The sequence below is a fragment of the Oryzias melastigma genome, linkage group LG10 (genome assembly GCF_002922805.2).
Source record: "Oryzias melastigma strain HK-1 linkage group LG10, ASM292280v2, whole genome shotgun sequence".
Taxonomy (NCBI): Eukaryota; Metazoa; Chordata; class Actinopteri; order Beloniformes; family Adrianichthyidae; genus Oryzias; species Oryzias melastigma.
In genome coordinates this window covers 11,796,296-11,810,809 of record NC_050521.1, presented here as the reverse complement: position 1 = coordinate 11,810,809, position 14,514 = coordinate 11,796,296, and the positions used below count along the sequence as shown (strand labels likewise).

At 39.5% G+C, this 14,514-nt stretch overlaps 2 protein-coding genes across 5 annotated transcripts in view; both read left to right on the top strand.

Annotated features, from left to right (window-relative positions):
- The window catches only part of LOC112153014 (protein KASH5), a 6,962-nt gene extending 3,417 nt beyond the window's left edge, over positions 1 to 3,545 (top strand). The window contains exons 4-12 of one of the 3 annotated variants that reach the window (XM_024282880.2): positions 29 to 131; positions 246 to 296; positions 1,009 to 1,077; positions 1,404 to 1,460; positions 1,588 to 1,647; positions 2,216 to 2,280; positions 2,373 to 2,475; positions 2,951 to 3,015; positions 3,321 to 3,545. In XM_024282880.2, coding sequence (XP_024138648.1) covers positions 29 to 131; positions 246 to 296; positions 1,009 to 1,077; positions 1,404 to 1,460; positions 1,588 to 1,647; positions 2,216 to 2,280; positions 2,373 to 2,475; positions 2,951 to 3,015; positions 3,321 to 3,492 — 745 coding nt within the window. In that variant the 3' untranslated portion in view covers positions 3,493 to 3,545. The remainder of the gene's footprint in view (positions 1 to 28; positions 132 to 245; positions 297 to 1,008; positions 1,078 to 1,403; positions 1,461 to 1,587; positions 1,648 to 2,215; positions 2,281 to 2,372; positions 2,476 to 2,950; positions 3,016 to 3,320) is intronic. The other 2 variants (XM_024282881.2, XM_024282882.2) reach the window with 2 other exon arrangements.
- A 909-nt stretch (positions 3,546 to 4,454) lies between these two features.
- Positions 4,455 to 13,866, top strand: LOC112153589 (sodium/potassium/calcium exchanger 3). 2 transcript variants are annotated; one of them, XM_024283921.2, is made up of 17 exons: positions 4,455 to 4,947; positions 5,082 to 5,168; positions 6,097 to 6,173; positions 6,254 to 6,328; positions 6,657 to 6,741; positions 6,966 to 7,069; positions 7,203 to 7,277; positions 7,512 to 7,537; positions 7,606 to 7,659; positions 7,742 to 7,896; positions 8,013 to 8,101; positions 9,415 to 9,658; positions 10,016 to 10,182; positions 10,258 to 10,372; positions 10,819 to 10,931; positions 12,176 to 12,241; positions 12,351 to 13,866. In XM_024283921.2, the coding sequence occupies exons 1-17, from the start codon at positions 4,839 to 4,841 to the stop codon at positions 12,459 to 12,461; spliced, it is 1,752 nt and encodes a 583-aa protein (XP_024139689.1). In that variant the 5' UTR covers positions 4,455 to 4,838; the 3' UTR covers positions 12,462 to 13,866. The 2 variants fall into 2 exon arrangements, with proteins under 2 accessions (XP_024139689.1, XP_024139690.1); XM_024283922.2 differs by having other exon boundaries at positions 4,457 to 4,947; positions 7,742 to 7,878.
- The last annotated feature ends 648 nt before the right edge of the window (positions 13,867 to 14,514 follow it).

The window sequence follows — 14,514 nt, the reverse complement described above, 5'->3', positions numbered from 1 at the left end:
TATTGGAAATGTGTCTGTGTGTCAACAGCTTGAAGAAGGTCAATAGTGAGGAGCCGCAGGTTGAGGTCGAGCCCTGCATGTGCTCTGCAGGCGATGTCAACCGCTGCAATGAAATAAGAGCTCATGATTTGGTGGGTCATCAGAAATGTGGATCCCCTTTGCAAGGGATGCTCAGGCCAAAAGGAAACATGTTCTTGTCAGTAAAAGAGTTGAGATAAACTCATTTGTTTATTGTTGTTTTGCAGGAGAAGGAAGTCACTGATCTAAAAGAACAAAATAAACAACTAACTGAACAGGTAGTTTTTTAGTTTAGGCTTCTAAATCACTATTTGCCCAAATGAGGGTGAAGCTACGTTCACTCTGGGCATTTGACAGAACGCATAAACACAGGTTCTTAGTGCGTGTTTAGCTCATGGTGTTCACACCAGACAAGTATTGAGGGACTTCTTTCCTTTTTCTACTGTCCATGGTCAGCCACCAACAGTTGGAAGAGTCTTGGTGAGAAATGTGAATCTCACTCCCGGCTTTTTCTTTGACAGCTCTATTCTGATATGTGAAACATTTGGTGTCATAGAATTCTGGCTGGGCACAAACTGTAATTAATCATTTCTCTTTCATAATCAGTTTTCATACGATTTGCACTTCCATGAGTTAAAACGGAAGCCATCCATACATCACTACCAAATCCAGCTCCCTGATAGGTCAAAGTCTGACCTGGTACGTTCAACGGCAGCTTTTTTAGTATGTAGAGTCCAAAAGCGGTCGTAGAAACTTTGACTCATAGCGATGAGAATTTTGAAGGTAGAAGCCCGTTTAAATAGACTTTACTATTGAATGTGTGCTGCAGAGGAGTGAGCGTAACTTCACATGTTTTGTAAAATCACGATTGGAACTGGAATGGCAGGTTTGGCTGGGATGGAGTAAACTTTAATCACACTTTGCAGATACTTTTGGAATATTTGGAAATTGTTGCACTTCAATTCAAATGTGTGTTTTCATTTTAAACAGATCACAGAAGAAAGAGACCAAAACAAGATGTCTTTAAGCAGAATGGGAGCAGCCCATCAAAGCCTTGAGGTAACATGATCAATGTTATGTGAGGGCTTCGTTTAATTCTATGAAATCATACATGTCAGTTTAACTGATGCAGGTTAAAGATGAAAGTTGTGTTGGTCTTTTAAATATATTCTTAGTCTAAAAAATAGTCACAAAAAAGCACAGAAATGTTGTCGAGTACTTCTATAGAGGAAAGTATTTACTTTTAGTTACTTGTGGAAAATCTGATTTATACTCACATCAGGACCCGGTAGACTCAGTTGGCCTTTGTAGATCATTAAACTTTATATGCTTTTGAATTGCTGTGACCAACGGCCAGCAATAGGTGATTTTATGTGTTTCTACAGCGTGGACTGGAGGAGGCTCAGTTAGAGCTACAGCAAAAGGACGAGATCATTCTTCAGGTAAGAGGGGGAACATCTGGGCTCAGGAGAGAGAAAGGAGTCTGGATTGTCCCAGCACTTGTGATTGCTGGGTCTGTGAGGTCCACCAGGACTTTTGGTGAAATCTATTTTTCTTTTTCTGAGACAGAAAGATCTCCAATTAAATCATCTGTGTAAAACAATGGAAGAGTATTCGGATATCATAAAGGTAACCACAGACCAGTTTAGAGTTCAGTGTTTAGAATTTTTTAACTTGTGAGTCAAAAACTAGATTTTGGTCACTGAGGTCGTGACTTCAAACCACACACAGCAAAATCCGTTTGAGCTCTGTTGCTATCAAAATTTCTCTGCCGAATGATTGTATTGTTTTTCTTTATTGGATGCTTAAGCTAGTAATAGCTCACAAAACACCTGCTGTATTCTTCTACAAACATTTTTACAGCTTGTGTTTAGTCGCACTTCAAGCAAATTTCCATGGTAGATGGGAAAATAAAGTATTTTTCTGTTAAAAAATATTCTGCCGTTTGTAACTTTTGTTATAGAAAGTAAAAGGAGGGTAAAAAAAATCAATTAAAACTTAATTTTGAGTAAATAAAAATCGGAGATTAGATGTTTTGGCCATATTGCCCAGTCCTACATTCTACAAAAGAAACAATAAAGGTTGTCTTTAAATGATGACTTCGTTTAAGTGACTACATGGTACTCCACCAGCATTTTACAGCATATATAGATATATATATTTTAATTTAATTTCTTCAACTTTTTCTGTTCTCCAGGATCTCAGGCTGACAAAGCAAGACCTATTAGAGAAGCTTGAAGACAGACGTGAGGAGGCGTCAATGTAACCCAAACTCACACACACTCGTCCTCTCACTACAGACGATTTCTATAGAACACATCAGCTTTTTACAATCTGGACCTGCTTGTTTTCAGGGCCAGTGCACTTGAGCTCATGAGAGCAGATCAGGGAGAGCCTGCTCCTCTAGTCTCGATCGCAGAAGAGATCCTGCTGGCCTCACCACCAGAGCTCACTCCAGTATGACCTCTCACTAGACATGCAGTTAACTAAAAAAATGTCTTGGATTTTCATATCTGAGCCTTAAAAATCTGAAACTTCTCAGTTTTTACATTTCTTGTCAAAAATGTAATTTTTTCACCCTCAGATTTTTGGGTCAAATCATGTAAATAAACAACAGCAAATTAACTGATTGCTGTTCACCAATGATTAAAAAAATGTTTAAGACTGTTAAACTTTAAACTTTTTGATTTTGTTGCTTAAAATAAAACGTGCCAGTAAGAAAAATAATACGTTTGTCTGTTAAAAAGTATTTCCATTTATAGTTTGAATATCTAGATTGTATCTTAGATGAAATAATTGGAGTGTATCGTATCACCAGAGCCAGTTGAATCTTTTACGTCTCGATTCATGGGACGTATTGAGATGCATAAGCAAACCGTGAGAGGAAAAATACACACCCTTATATTCCAGTCATGTGATGTTTTTTTGGTTGCAGGATCCTGAAGTTGAGGAGCTTCAGGAGGAAGACGTGCCAGCAGTTAAAACAAACGGACAAAAGTATGTTTTATATGGTGAACAAACGCAATGCTTTGCTGTTAATCCTTTAACACCTGAGCTCCAGTGTTTGTGTTGTTTGATTTACAGTAATTTTTTTAATTGTCAACACAATCATAATAATTCCAGCAGATTCTGAAGGAGACAGACGCTTTTCTCCTTCAGAATCTGTTGGAATTATCATGTTAATATTTGAAAAGTTACAGTATGTTAAATATTTTGTGTTTAAGTGTCACTGATGTTAAAGGATTAAATCAGTACGGATGACTGATCAACTTTTTTTTCTGTTTCTTTACACCTCTCCTTAGATTTGTTCACACTATAAGGAGCGCCGCCCGGGGAACAGCACGGGTTCTGCTCCACGTCTTCAGTCTTTTTGTTTTCATCATCGTCCTTTTGGTGTCCTGTTTGTTATTTATTCAAGCTTTTCCCTCCAAGTCCTACATTACTCTCAGCTACTCAGCCATGCCTCCTGTGTGAGTTTTATTAACATTAGTACAAAAAAACACTACAAATAAAAATGTTAAGTTTGATTCTGACTCCTTTTTCTACAAGAAAATAGTAGGAAATATATGTATTTAGTAACATTCCAAATCAAAAACATGCTTTTCAGGTTGATTGGTTACTCTAGTGTCCCTAGGTATGAAAGTTTATGATTTTGTGGCCTTCCTGTAGGTTACACTGACAACCTGTCCAGGGTGTACTCCACCTTGGCCTAACAATTGGCCTTAGAATCTGGAGAATTAATTCAGTTTTACTAACATGTTCTTACATAGTTGAAAGCAAATTATTCAAACACAAATAAGGCCAAAAAAAACAAAAACGTGCAGAACAATAAATAAGCTTGAATTTTAACAATGTAAAGCCCACTTCATGAAAGACTTGACAGAATTTTTTTTTTTACTTAAGATCCAAAAAAATAGAATAAATTATGGGTAATTTTTTGCTCACAACAATGTTATTTTAGGATTCAAAAAAATTGATGTGTGCTCAGGAAGGAAGCACCTCACGCCACTTTTCTCCTTCAGAATTTACTGTAATTACGCTGATCATGTTAAAGGTGGAAAAGTTACAGTAAATCAAAGAGCATGAACACTGGAGCTAAAGGGTTAAAGGAGGCAGACATGTCAAAATGTCCCTCCACTGCCCCTAGTGGAATAATGATGAAGTACAGGGAAGAAAACGGACCAAATTATATACAATGAGTTTTTAAGGAAAGTTTGGATCGTTCTAGTGAGATAGGAGTCTCGGATGTATCAAATGAATAGTTATATAAAACACGATCTAAGAAGAAAAGCACAACAACTTAGATCATTTCATGTTTATGAAGGCTTAAATGACAAACTAAAAGATATTAAAGGTGAATCTTTTCCCTGTGGCACTTACAGGGAAACTTAATGTGACAACATGCTTGAGTAAAGGGAAATGAAAGGTGACAGTAGCCCCACCCAGCTGTGAGCACTCTGGAGAAAAACACCCCCTTCCGGTGGGGAGATTCGGCCTGACATCAGATTTGGGTCAAATGGATGTGGATGCGGACAGATGCGAGCCGCGGTTCTGATCAAGCTCCGACTCATTCCACTCTGTCATCCGCCGGGCGGGGAGGGAGGTTTGCGGATGCGGGGCCGCTCTCTGGATGCTGAGATGACGGGCCGATTCCGATTCTGATGGAGCCCGGAGCGGGACTTGCAGAGACACCACTCCCCGGTAAAGGAGCAACAGGCCAGTTTTGATCCGGCGTGACAACAGGGGGGGATCTACTGGTGGGCCGGAGGGTCGACATGTTCTGATCGGACAGCCGACAAGCGGCGGCGGCGGCCGGCGGGATGAGGGCTCCCCGGAGACCGAGGCAGACGCTGCTGCTTCCCCGGCTCTGCATCGGTGCGGTCGGTCTGCTGGCAGCTGTGTGGCTCTGTCGCTCCACAAACAATACAGGTGATTCTTTTATCGTCGGGACAAATGACAAACCTTAATTTATCATCATTTTTTTTATTATTATTTTATTTTACAGATGAGATTTGGAAACCTCACTGACAGTTTGTGTTGTTTATTCATCAATCTGCTTTCAGACTCTGGTGTGGGTCAACTCATCTCTGTATCAAAAAGAGAGCTGATCCAGCACGAAGACAACCAGACTGACAGCAAAACCAGATGTGGTAATCATTGTTGTTATCTCCAATCAAAATAAAAGACTTGCTGCAGAAAGCTACTGAGTCTTAGTGACAGTAAAAGCATCATCTGTAGCCTATTATCTCCCACAGCAGCTGCTGCGCATTGATCCGTCACTATGGTCCCCGGCTTCATTCTTCATTTCATCCAACTCCGCACTTGTAGATGTTTAAACACAGTCAGGCTTTTGAAGGACCCAGTTGCTAGGCAACCGGATGCTGCATAGTGGTTCAAAGTGCCTCCCCCTGTCCTAATGATCTGCTGATGAGCAGCATCTCATCAGCACCTCCCTTAGAGCATTTGGACCTGTTAGTTTCAAAGACACCAGCGCCTCACGTTTGTATGGGCCGATTAGTCTATATGGACGAGATTTATGAGCAGCACTTGGAACACAGTTGCATCCTCAGAGAACACTCATTTTAAGTCCCACTCTGATTATCTATTTATATATTGTAATAAAAAAAATGTTTGTGCAGTTTTTAGCCAAAATGTCTATAGTTGGGGATGACACCAATCAATCAATCAAGATACTTTATTAATCCCCTGGGGGGAAATTCATTGAATGACAGTATAGATGGTTTCCAAATGGGAATTTGGTGACAGAATTAAAATTGCGTTAACCTGAAGCAGCCTGGGAGCTCGTTGCTAGGGGATACCAGTCATACCTTCAACAAAACCACCTGCAGACTGCACAAATGCTGTAGGTTAATGACAGAGCTGCAAATAATGTTGTTAGGGGCATCGTAGCTCCAGAATTACTTTAGAGCAATTAAAAAAGTAATTGTAGAGACTTTTGTGGAGAGCAGAGTTATTGTTATTTTCACTGTTGAACAATGGAAATATGAACAGAGATGTAATCAGTTCCATTCAAAACTAGTAATTGTGTGCTTTATTCCCTTCCTGTCTCCTCATCAGCCATCAGCGAGTTTCCAGAGGACATCTTCAGTCTGGATCAGAGGAGGGAGGGGGCAGTGCTGCTTCATGTTCTCTGCGTGAGTGTCAATCTCAAAGAGATGAGGGGGGGATAACTGTTCACAAAATAAATAGATGATTTGTCTCTTGCATTTTACAGGCCATCTACATGTTTTATGCCCTCGCCATAGTGTGTGACGTTTACTTTGTGCCATCACTGGAAAAAGTCTCAGAGGTAAGAGAAAGAAATACATCTATTCTACTATCTGTCTTCCTGGTAGTTTTTAGGAATTGTTCTGGGGTAGATTGTAAATAAAGTTATAATATCAAGAATTTATGAATGAGAGAAAAAATATACATTTTATATTTTTCAAAACGAGTTTTTGCACCTTCCTCAATAAGGTTATTTTTTAGGCAGGTTACTCTTTACTCATATTTACCATAAATGATGTACAGAAGTGGTGAACAGATCGACATTCGTTGGGTAAACAGCCAATAAATAGTAGAGAACTATTTTAAATGACATCATTTAACCAATCTGATTCGAACTTTCTGTTCACTAGAACCTTCAGCTCAGTCAGGATGTTGCCGGGGCAACCTTCATGGCAGCCGGGAGCTCCGCCCCTGAGCTCTTCACCTCTTTGATTGGTCAGTCTGTTGGACAACAAGCATGATTATTTGCTTATTATCTCTGATAAAACAGTATTTTTGATCTAGCAGAATAGCATTAAAAAGGGACTGTAGGTGTAAAGTATACAATAAATGATTGTATATTTTGTTGTTTCTTTTTCTACTTTTAATCTGTAATAGAAAGGAGTGTAAGCTTTATGTTTCAGCTCTACAACTTTACTTATTTATTGCTTTGAATTCAGGGGTTTTTATCACAAAAGGAGACGTTGGGGTGGGAACCATTGTGGGCTCAGCTGTTTTCAACATCCTGGTCATCATCGGGCTCTGCGGCATCTTCTCTGGACAGGTCTGTCTTTACATTTTATCATCTTTTTGTCCCATTTATTTAAAACTCACACTTTTGAACAGTCCTGAGAAGAGCTTCACTTGTGTGTGTTTTTAATTGTTGTTGTTTTCTTCCTGTCGTTCTCCTGCTTCAGCCCATCGTTCTGAGCTGGTGGCCTCTGTTCCGGGACGCCGTCTTCTACATTCTCTCCATAGTGGTGCTCATTCTGGTGAGATGACCCTTTAGTGTGAACACAGCAGGTTCACTTCTTCTTTATCCACATCCTGTTTTCCTATTCAATCCAGTGAAGTGGTTGTTGTACAGGATTAGGATTAATCATATTTAACTTTTTACTGCAAAAATTGCCCTGGTAGAACTTGCTGGCCTGTACCATCTGTTACTTATGAGAAACTACAGAAAAATCCATTGGAGAGCTGTGACTGATGTTTACTTTTGTTTACAGGTGATTTACGACGAAAGAGTCTTGTGGTAAGAGTTTAACTTTTTCCTTCAAACGAGGCGTCTTTTCCCTTTTGTTAACTTGAGTCATTGTTTAGGTGGGAGACCATCATCCTGATCTCCATGTATGGGATCTATATAATCATCATGAAGTGAGCCCATCATTTCCTATCTTTGTTATTTTATTGGAGGTGTCCATTCCTTCTCCCGTGAAGATGGCGGTTTTTTGTGTAGGTTCAACAGATCTCTGTGCTGCCTGGTGGAGAGACACTGCAGCGTGGACGGTCAGCCGTGCATGAGCAGTCTGCGGCGGGCGACCGCCGTGGGCCACACGGGGGACGCCGATAATGACATGGTGCCGCTGAAGCCAGGTGCTGGAGCTCGCGTTTGTACGTGTGCACACGTGCACTGCAAACAAACCCACTGACACGGTTTTGTTTTACCACATGGGTTTCGGACCGGCGAAAACAGAAGTGACTGACTTTCTCCTCAAACGTGTGCACAGACTCGTGTGTGGTGGCGGGTCAGGACTCAGTGGCTGGGATGGCTGATGAAGGGTCGAACATGAAACCCCACAAGCTCACGCTGTCAGAGGCAAGCCTTCTCTACACTCACCTGCACCGTTTTTAACAAGATAAATCACCATTTTTATTCCTACACGAACAATCCTCTAAATATAAATGCCCTATTTTGTGAAGATCCGTCTCTAATGGGATTTGACTCATGATGACATTTTCAAGGTTAAGACAGATCAAAACTTACAAGAATTTCAGAGTCTAACAACTCACCAGTGGATTAAATATGAGCTTATAATGCAATTTACATACACAAAATAAAATAGTTACAAAATTATTAATGCAATTCAGTGCTCAAAACCAGACTGAGTAGAAGAAAAATGGTATTAATTCCCAGTGTCAAATTTACTATATTTTATTTATACATTTTCACATATTAAATTCCCACTCCATTCTAGTCCCAGTTATTTTTTTAATCAACTTTTTTTGGTAAAACCAGGTTTATTCCTTTTCAAGGGCCCAGAGGTGGAAGTAGTAAGTTTCTCCTCTTAGATTAGCTCTCTTGTGTCGCCTCATGTAGAGAAAAGGTCAGGAAAATCCTCATTAGGACTAATTTAGAAATAAAATAGACTGTATTTTGCAGCTCCTAGAAATGTGAGAAACTTTTATTATTGGATTATTGAAGCAGCTAAGGAACTTAAAATGTGCGCCAAATGCATCTGCATTTAACCTCTTAAAGACTCACTCTGAGGAAAATTGTGTTTTTCACATGTTGTTGTGGTATTTTTGACCTGATGAAGGACATATACAAAAAAACTACATTTCAGAGTATTTTTTATTCTAATAAATTAAAAAAATGCAGTTGGAAAAAGCTTGTAGGAGAGACATAAAACTGAAAACAGCAATCCAAGCTCCCTACTCCTTCCTGGGATCAGAGCAGGCCCTGGGCATAGGCGACCTAGGCGGCTGCCTAGGGCGTCATCTGCTGGAGGGGGCAACAAATTGCAAGGATTCTTTATTTATTTTTACAGTTTGACACACCACTTATTTCATGTAAGTTGTATAAAATGTAATAATTAAAACCATAAATAAAATAACTCAAAGTCTGACATAATAAACCATTTTGTCTGGCTTTTTTTTTTTCAACAAATGATTGGAGTGGGACTTTAATGCATCATCTTTTATAACTCTGATACAGAAATGAGGGCTGTGTGAAGAGCTATGACTCAACAGACACAGACAGCCCTCAGCCTCCATGTCTGCTTCTGTGCACATTTGTTCTTTTGTACATTGAGCTTCACCTGGCGGGCTCCCCCAGCTCCGCCTCCTCAAACGCCAGCTCTCATCACACGCGCTCCTTCCTTTCACACAGCTGCTCTCCTTCTCCCTCAGAGGCAGCGGCTGATTCGTGCTCAGGCGGGCCCAGAGGAGGGAGCCGCTTCAGGGGAGGAGGGGACCAGCTGGGGGAGGGAGAACGGGACGGGGGCTGAGGGGGACGGTCAACATCCGACGGAGGAGAGAGGGAAGGAGACGGAGGGCGGGAAGGCCGGACCGCAGAAGGAGGAAGAGGATGATGAGGGGGTCGTGCATGAGGAGGAGGAGGAAGATGATCCTTTTAAACCCTTTGTCGTCCCAGGTAACTAAAGGAACCAGATCTCACTCCAGATATTTTTTATTCATCTCATGTTTTCAGTATTTGATGAGTGGATTTGATTCACAAAGCAGCAGAGTCCACCAATCACATGTGAGCTACCTGATGTCACATTTGCACTTTACAAAACAAGAGCCATTTGATGCTGAGACCTCTGGGTGTGTTACCATCTATCTGCTGGACACTTCTCATGAAAACTTCTTTGTCTAACTTAAATCAGCAGAAAACCATGCAGTTCCTGCTTCCTAGTGAGGGAATAAAATTCACCAACACCTTCAGAATGTGAATAATTACGACAATAAGACGATAGTGCCCACAATCTGTGAGCCTCTGTATCCCCAGACGGGTGGTGTTCCAGACTGAAGTGGCTGCTCTCCTGGCCCCTGAGCTTCCTGCTTCACTGCACAGTTCCCAACTGCAGCCAGCCTCCATGGGAGCGCTGGTACCTGCTCACCTTCTTGTCCTCCACTCTGTGGATCGCCCTCTTCTCCTACCTCATGGTCTGGATGGTACGAAGCCACGCAGTCCAGCACTCCAGTCCACACAGCGAGTAATCATCACGAGGGTTTGCTCTCTTTGCTAAGGTGACCATCATCAGCTACACTCTTGGAATCCCAGAGGTCATCATGGGAATCACCTTTCTGGCCGCCGGCACCAGCGTTCCCGACTGCATGGCTAGTCTGATTGTTGCTCGCCAAGGTCTGTGTCCCACATGTTTCAGTTTGATGTACTTGGTTAACTGGTTTGTTCACAGCTCGATCAACTTTTGATAAATTTTAAAATAACTTCCAGTAATCTTCCAAAGTGTGGTCTATCTGTGTTTAGATATAAATCTATTTTGTTTGTCTTGTCTCATTTTTTTTTTTTTTGTTTGTTAGTTTTGATACTAATATTTGCTGCATTTCTGCAACAAATGAAACCATCAAAACATCGGCTGACAGAAATTCTAAAACAAACAAGACAAATTTATTTTTTTTAATTCTTCTGTAAGTTTCAGTGCATTTGTGAGTTCATAGTTTTTTTCTTTTTCTGGATTTGTGTTTACTTTCACTGGGCAGGTGTTCAGTGTGGATAGATGTTGTCCATATTTTCACCTGTCTATACCTCTGTGGTTTTGGTTTTTCTGTGGATGTTGGATGCTGCAGGGCTCGGTGACATGGCCGTGTCCAACTCCATCGGCAGTAACATCTTCGACGTTCTGCTGGGCCTGGGCTTCCCCTGGGCGCTGAGGACTCTCATAGTCAGCTATGGATCAGTGGTAACCAGCTCTGAAAGTGTCTGCTTTCCCGTTTGTGCTGCAGATGTTTGCATTAACTCTGGACTTCCACTCTCATCAGTAGAGTTGCATCAAAGCCACAGACAGCAGGGGTTTCACTCAGCTTCTCTATTATTTATGGTTTATATTCTTGCTGAATCTTAGCGGCTGCTTTCACACCACTTCTCTGACCCCTTTTTCTGTGAAAGAAACCTTCGCCTCACTTCTATTATATTTGTACAGCCTCAGAGGAGCTAACAGAAGAGCTGGGACTTACAGAAACAGAGCATGGTTTTAAAGGGCCAATGTCTGCTCCACACCTCAGATTTTACTTGTTTTTTTTCTTGATAATCAAGGTTTCTTTTGATAATGTTTGGAAAAAAGTTTTTTGGTAGTGTAACGATTTATTTTAAAAGAGATTTATATGGGGTCAAATCAGAATCAGCTTTAAGTGAATGAAAAACCAGATTGTAACTTTGGGGAAAAAATGACAATTTGAAAACAAGACATTGTAAATTTGAAGAAAAAAAAAACGTTTCGAAAAAATAATGTTGTGAATTTGAAAAAAACAGAAAATTTTGAAAAAAATTGTAAATTTAAAACCTGAATAAAAAAATCTAGCCTTAAACTGTTACCAAATTTTAGAAAATAATTTTTACTAATATTTTAATTTTTTTCCATCTCTCCCTCTTTCAATTCAGTTTTCAGGTTTTCATCCCAGTAGCCATTGAGCTGGAAGCCCCGCCTCCACACAAAATTAGGATCACCTTGGCAGCGAAAACTGAAATGGAACTGAAAATTGAGAACTGAAAGCAAAGAGGAAGAGACGAAAAAAAAAGTTGAAAATATAAATTAACTTTTTTTAAAATTTGGTGACAGTCTTATGTTTAAATTGTATTTCTTAAAAGTTTTAAATTTGCACTTTCTTTTTGAAATCTTGAATATTTCAAGTTTACCATTTGCTTTAAACTCACAATTTTATTTTTTGAATTTTCAATAATTCCGTCAAGTTTTTGGTGTGTACTTTGGAACTTACATGTTTTCAACTTTTATTTACTTATTTACTTTATTTACTTTAAGATGATCCTAATCATAAATTGTGGTTCATAGTTGATTTTGGTTCATTTTGAATGATCCAATGACTTAAAATGGAAACATCATTCAGTTTGAATGATCTAATAATTTGAAACTAGACTCCATACATGCAAATATTGTTTACTCCATCAAATACGTCTTCGTGCTTTCAGGTGACCATCAACAGCAGAGGTCTGGTGTACTCTGTGATTCTGTTATTGGCCTCAGTTGCTCTTACTGTGAGTATCGCTCTATCAAACCGGCAAAGCTGGATGGAAGCGTTGTGTTCTGTTAGGTTGAGACGGCGGTGAAAAGGTCAAAAGACACGAGTCCGTCTGTCCTCCTCAGGTTCTGTGTGTCCACCTGAACCGCTGGAGGCTGGACCGCAGGCTGGGCCTCTGTCTCCTGCTGCTCTACACCATCTTCCTGCTCTGCTCCGTCGGCTTTGAAAAGCTGTAGAGGGCGCTCTCCAACCCCACCTGTCATGTCGGTCCATTTCCACCACCACGAAGACGACCTCCGACCTCCAGGGGATTCAGTTTGCATTTCACGTGGCTGTACATGTTTGAGCTTGTTGTGACACTGGATGTCGGTGTTGTTTACCTTTACTAAATGAGTATTTTGCATAATTTTATACTAAAGCACCTTCAACTGAGGTTTTATGAAATCAGAAATAATTATTACTAAATTTTGTGTCTAAAAAAAAAATCAAATTTTTGTGCTTAAACCAAGAACTCTATCAAAAGAGCCTCTAAAGTGTGTTTGTTTACATGTTGCTACTTTATAACTGCCAAGCGTAACCTTGAAGATGAAAATATTTATAAAAATATATGTTTATATTATAGCTTATCGCTTTGTGCATCTATTTATTTGAAAATGTCACAGCTGTTTATGCAGCTTTTTTGTGTTTAGGTGAAAATGCTGTTGCATGGCCGATCAGCACGCTGGTGTGTGTCCTGTCACAGTCTCACCTAGCTCTACACACACACTTTTCTGGATGTAACAACAATTGACATTTTGGAAATGAGCACGTTTTGACACTGGATAATATTGGCTTATAATGGAATTTAGCCATTCACAATAAAAAAAATCATACACATATTTTTCAGAAAATGCTGGGGGTTGGCGTAGATTATTGATTTTTAATACAGAAGCCTGCTGGCCGGTGGAAATTGGAACATTTGGCCCATGAAGTTGGACTTTTGATTAATTATTCTTTTTTTTTTTTTTTTTTTTGGTGGACGTAGGCCCTACTTGGAAAATAATTTAACTCCAAATTGAAAATAAAAACAAGTTTTAAAGGTTCCCCTGGAGTTTTCAGTTGAAGATGTTTTGTGTTTTATCCAAACTAAGCTTTTGTCTTTGGCTTTAAAAGACTAAGAACAGATGATTCTTAATAAAACGGTTTCTGCTTGAATAAATGAGGGCCTGCAGATATTTAACTTCAACTACAGAATAAACTTCTCTTTAAAATCTCCTAAATATCTACATTTGTCTTCAGTTTCCTTGTCTGCAGTGTCGTCCTGCAGTATTATTTAAGTGAAAAAAAGAGGAAAGAGAGAAATTTTAATGTTGCAAACATCCATGTGTGACATGGATTGTTGATTAAAGGTTTATGAGTTTGAGGAAAAGCTTGTGGATAAGTTTCCTTAGGTTTTTTTCATGAAAACTATTTTACATAATAAAAGTTTTTTGAGACACTGTGAATAAGAAGCAGTTGGATGTTCTGGAGTTTGATTGGAAAGGATAGAAAGTGATAATGTAAGTCAAAACTGTGTGTGCTTATAAATACAGATACTCATATAAATATACTTTTGTAATCTCTAGAAATGTCATGAATAAATGTCATTTTGAAAACTAAAAATGATACATATATTTTTTTTACAATCAATTTCAAATTAAACATGAGGTTCTTTTCAAATTAAAACAACTCCAACCAGAAATAAATGTCACATGATTAATTTTCTGTGTTTTAGGGAACATCATTTTTAGTACAAACATTTAAAATAACTATCCCTAATAGCAAAAGCGTGGTGGAAGGCGCTCTGACACACTGCTTGTCCACTTGGTTCTCTAGTTGCAGTACGGCGTGCAGAGAAGATCATTAGTCTCTCCTCCATTCAAGATCTCTTCAAGAGCAGGAACAAAGCCCTAGCAATAGCCAAGGGTTCTTCACATCCGTTTTTCTCACAACAGTATTAAGTTTTTTGAAGTGTTGCCTTCTGGCAAAAGATACAGAGGCTTTAAGGGCAGAACCTCCAGGTTTACCAACAGTTTTTACCACAAGCTGGCAGATTACCTAACAACTAAACTTCTCACAACAGTTAGTGCATCCTCAACAACATTTAGTCATTAGGCCAGTGGCAGTTTCATGATTATGCACAAATATCTACAAAATCATTACTTTAGACAAGTTTTTCATTATTCATTAGTTTTTACCATGTCGGTCACAATGATCTAAATTTGTCCAGGCTGATTAGTCATTGTTCATACAACTAAAAATCTTAAATTC

Excerpts from the sequence above, each read along its gene's own strand:
- LOC112153589 (XM_024283921.2), top strand. The coding sequence starts at position 4,839 with ATGAGGGCTCCCCGGAGACCGAGGCAGACGCTGCTGCTTCCCCGGCTC. Across the intron at positions 9,659-10,015 it reads TAAACCCTTTGTCGTCCCAG|ACGGGTGGTGTTCCAGACTG; the intron begins GTAACTAAAGGA and ends CTGTATCCCCAG. Across the intron at positions 10,932-12,175 it reads TAGTCAGCTATGGATCAGTG|GTGACCATCAACAGCAGAGG; the intron begins GTAACCAGCTCT and ends TCGTGCTTTCAG.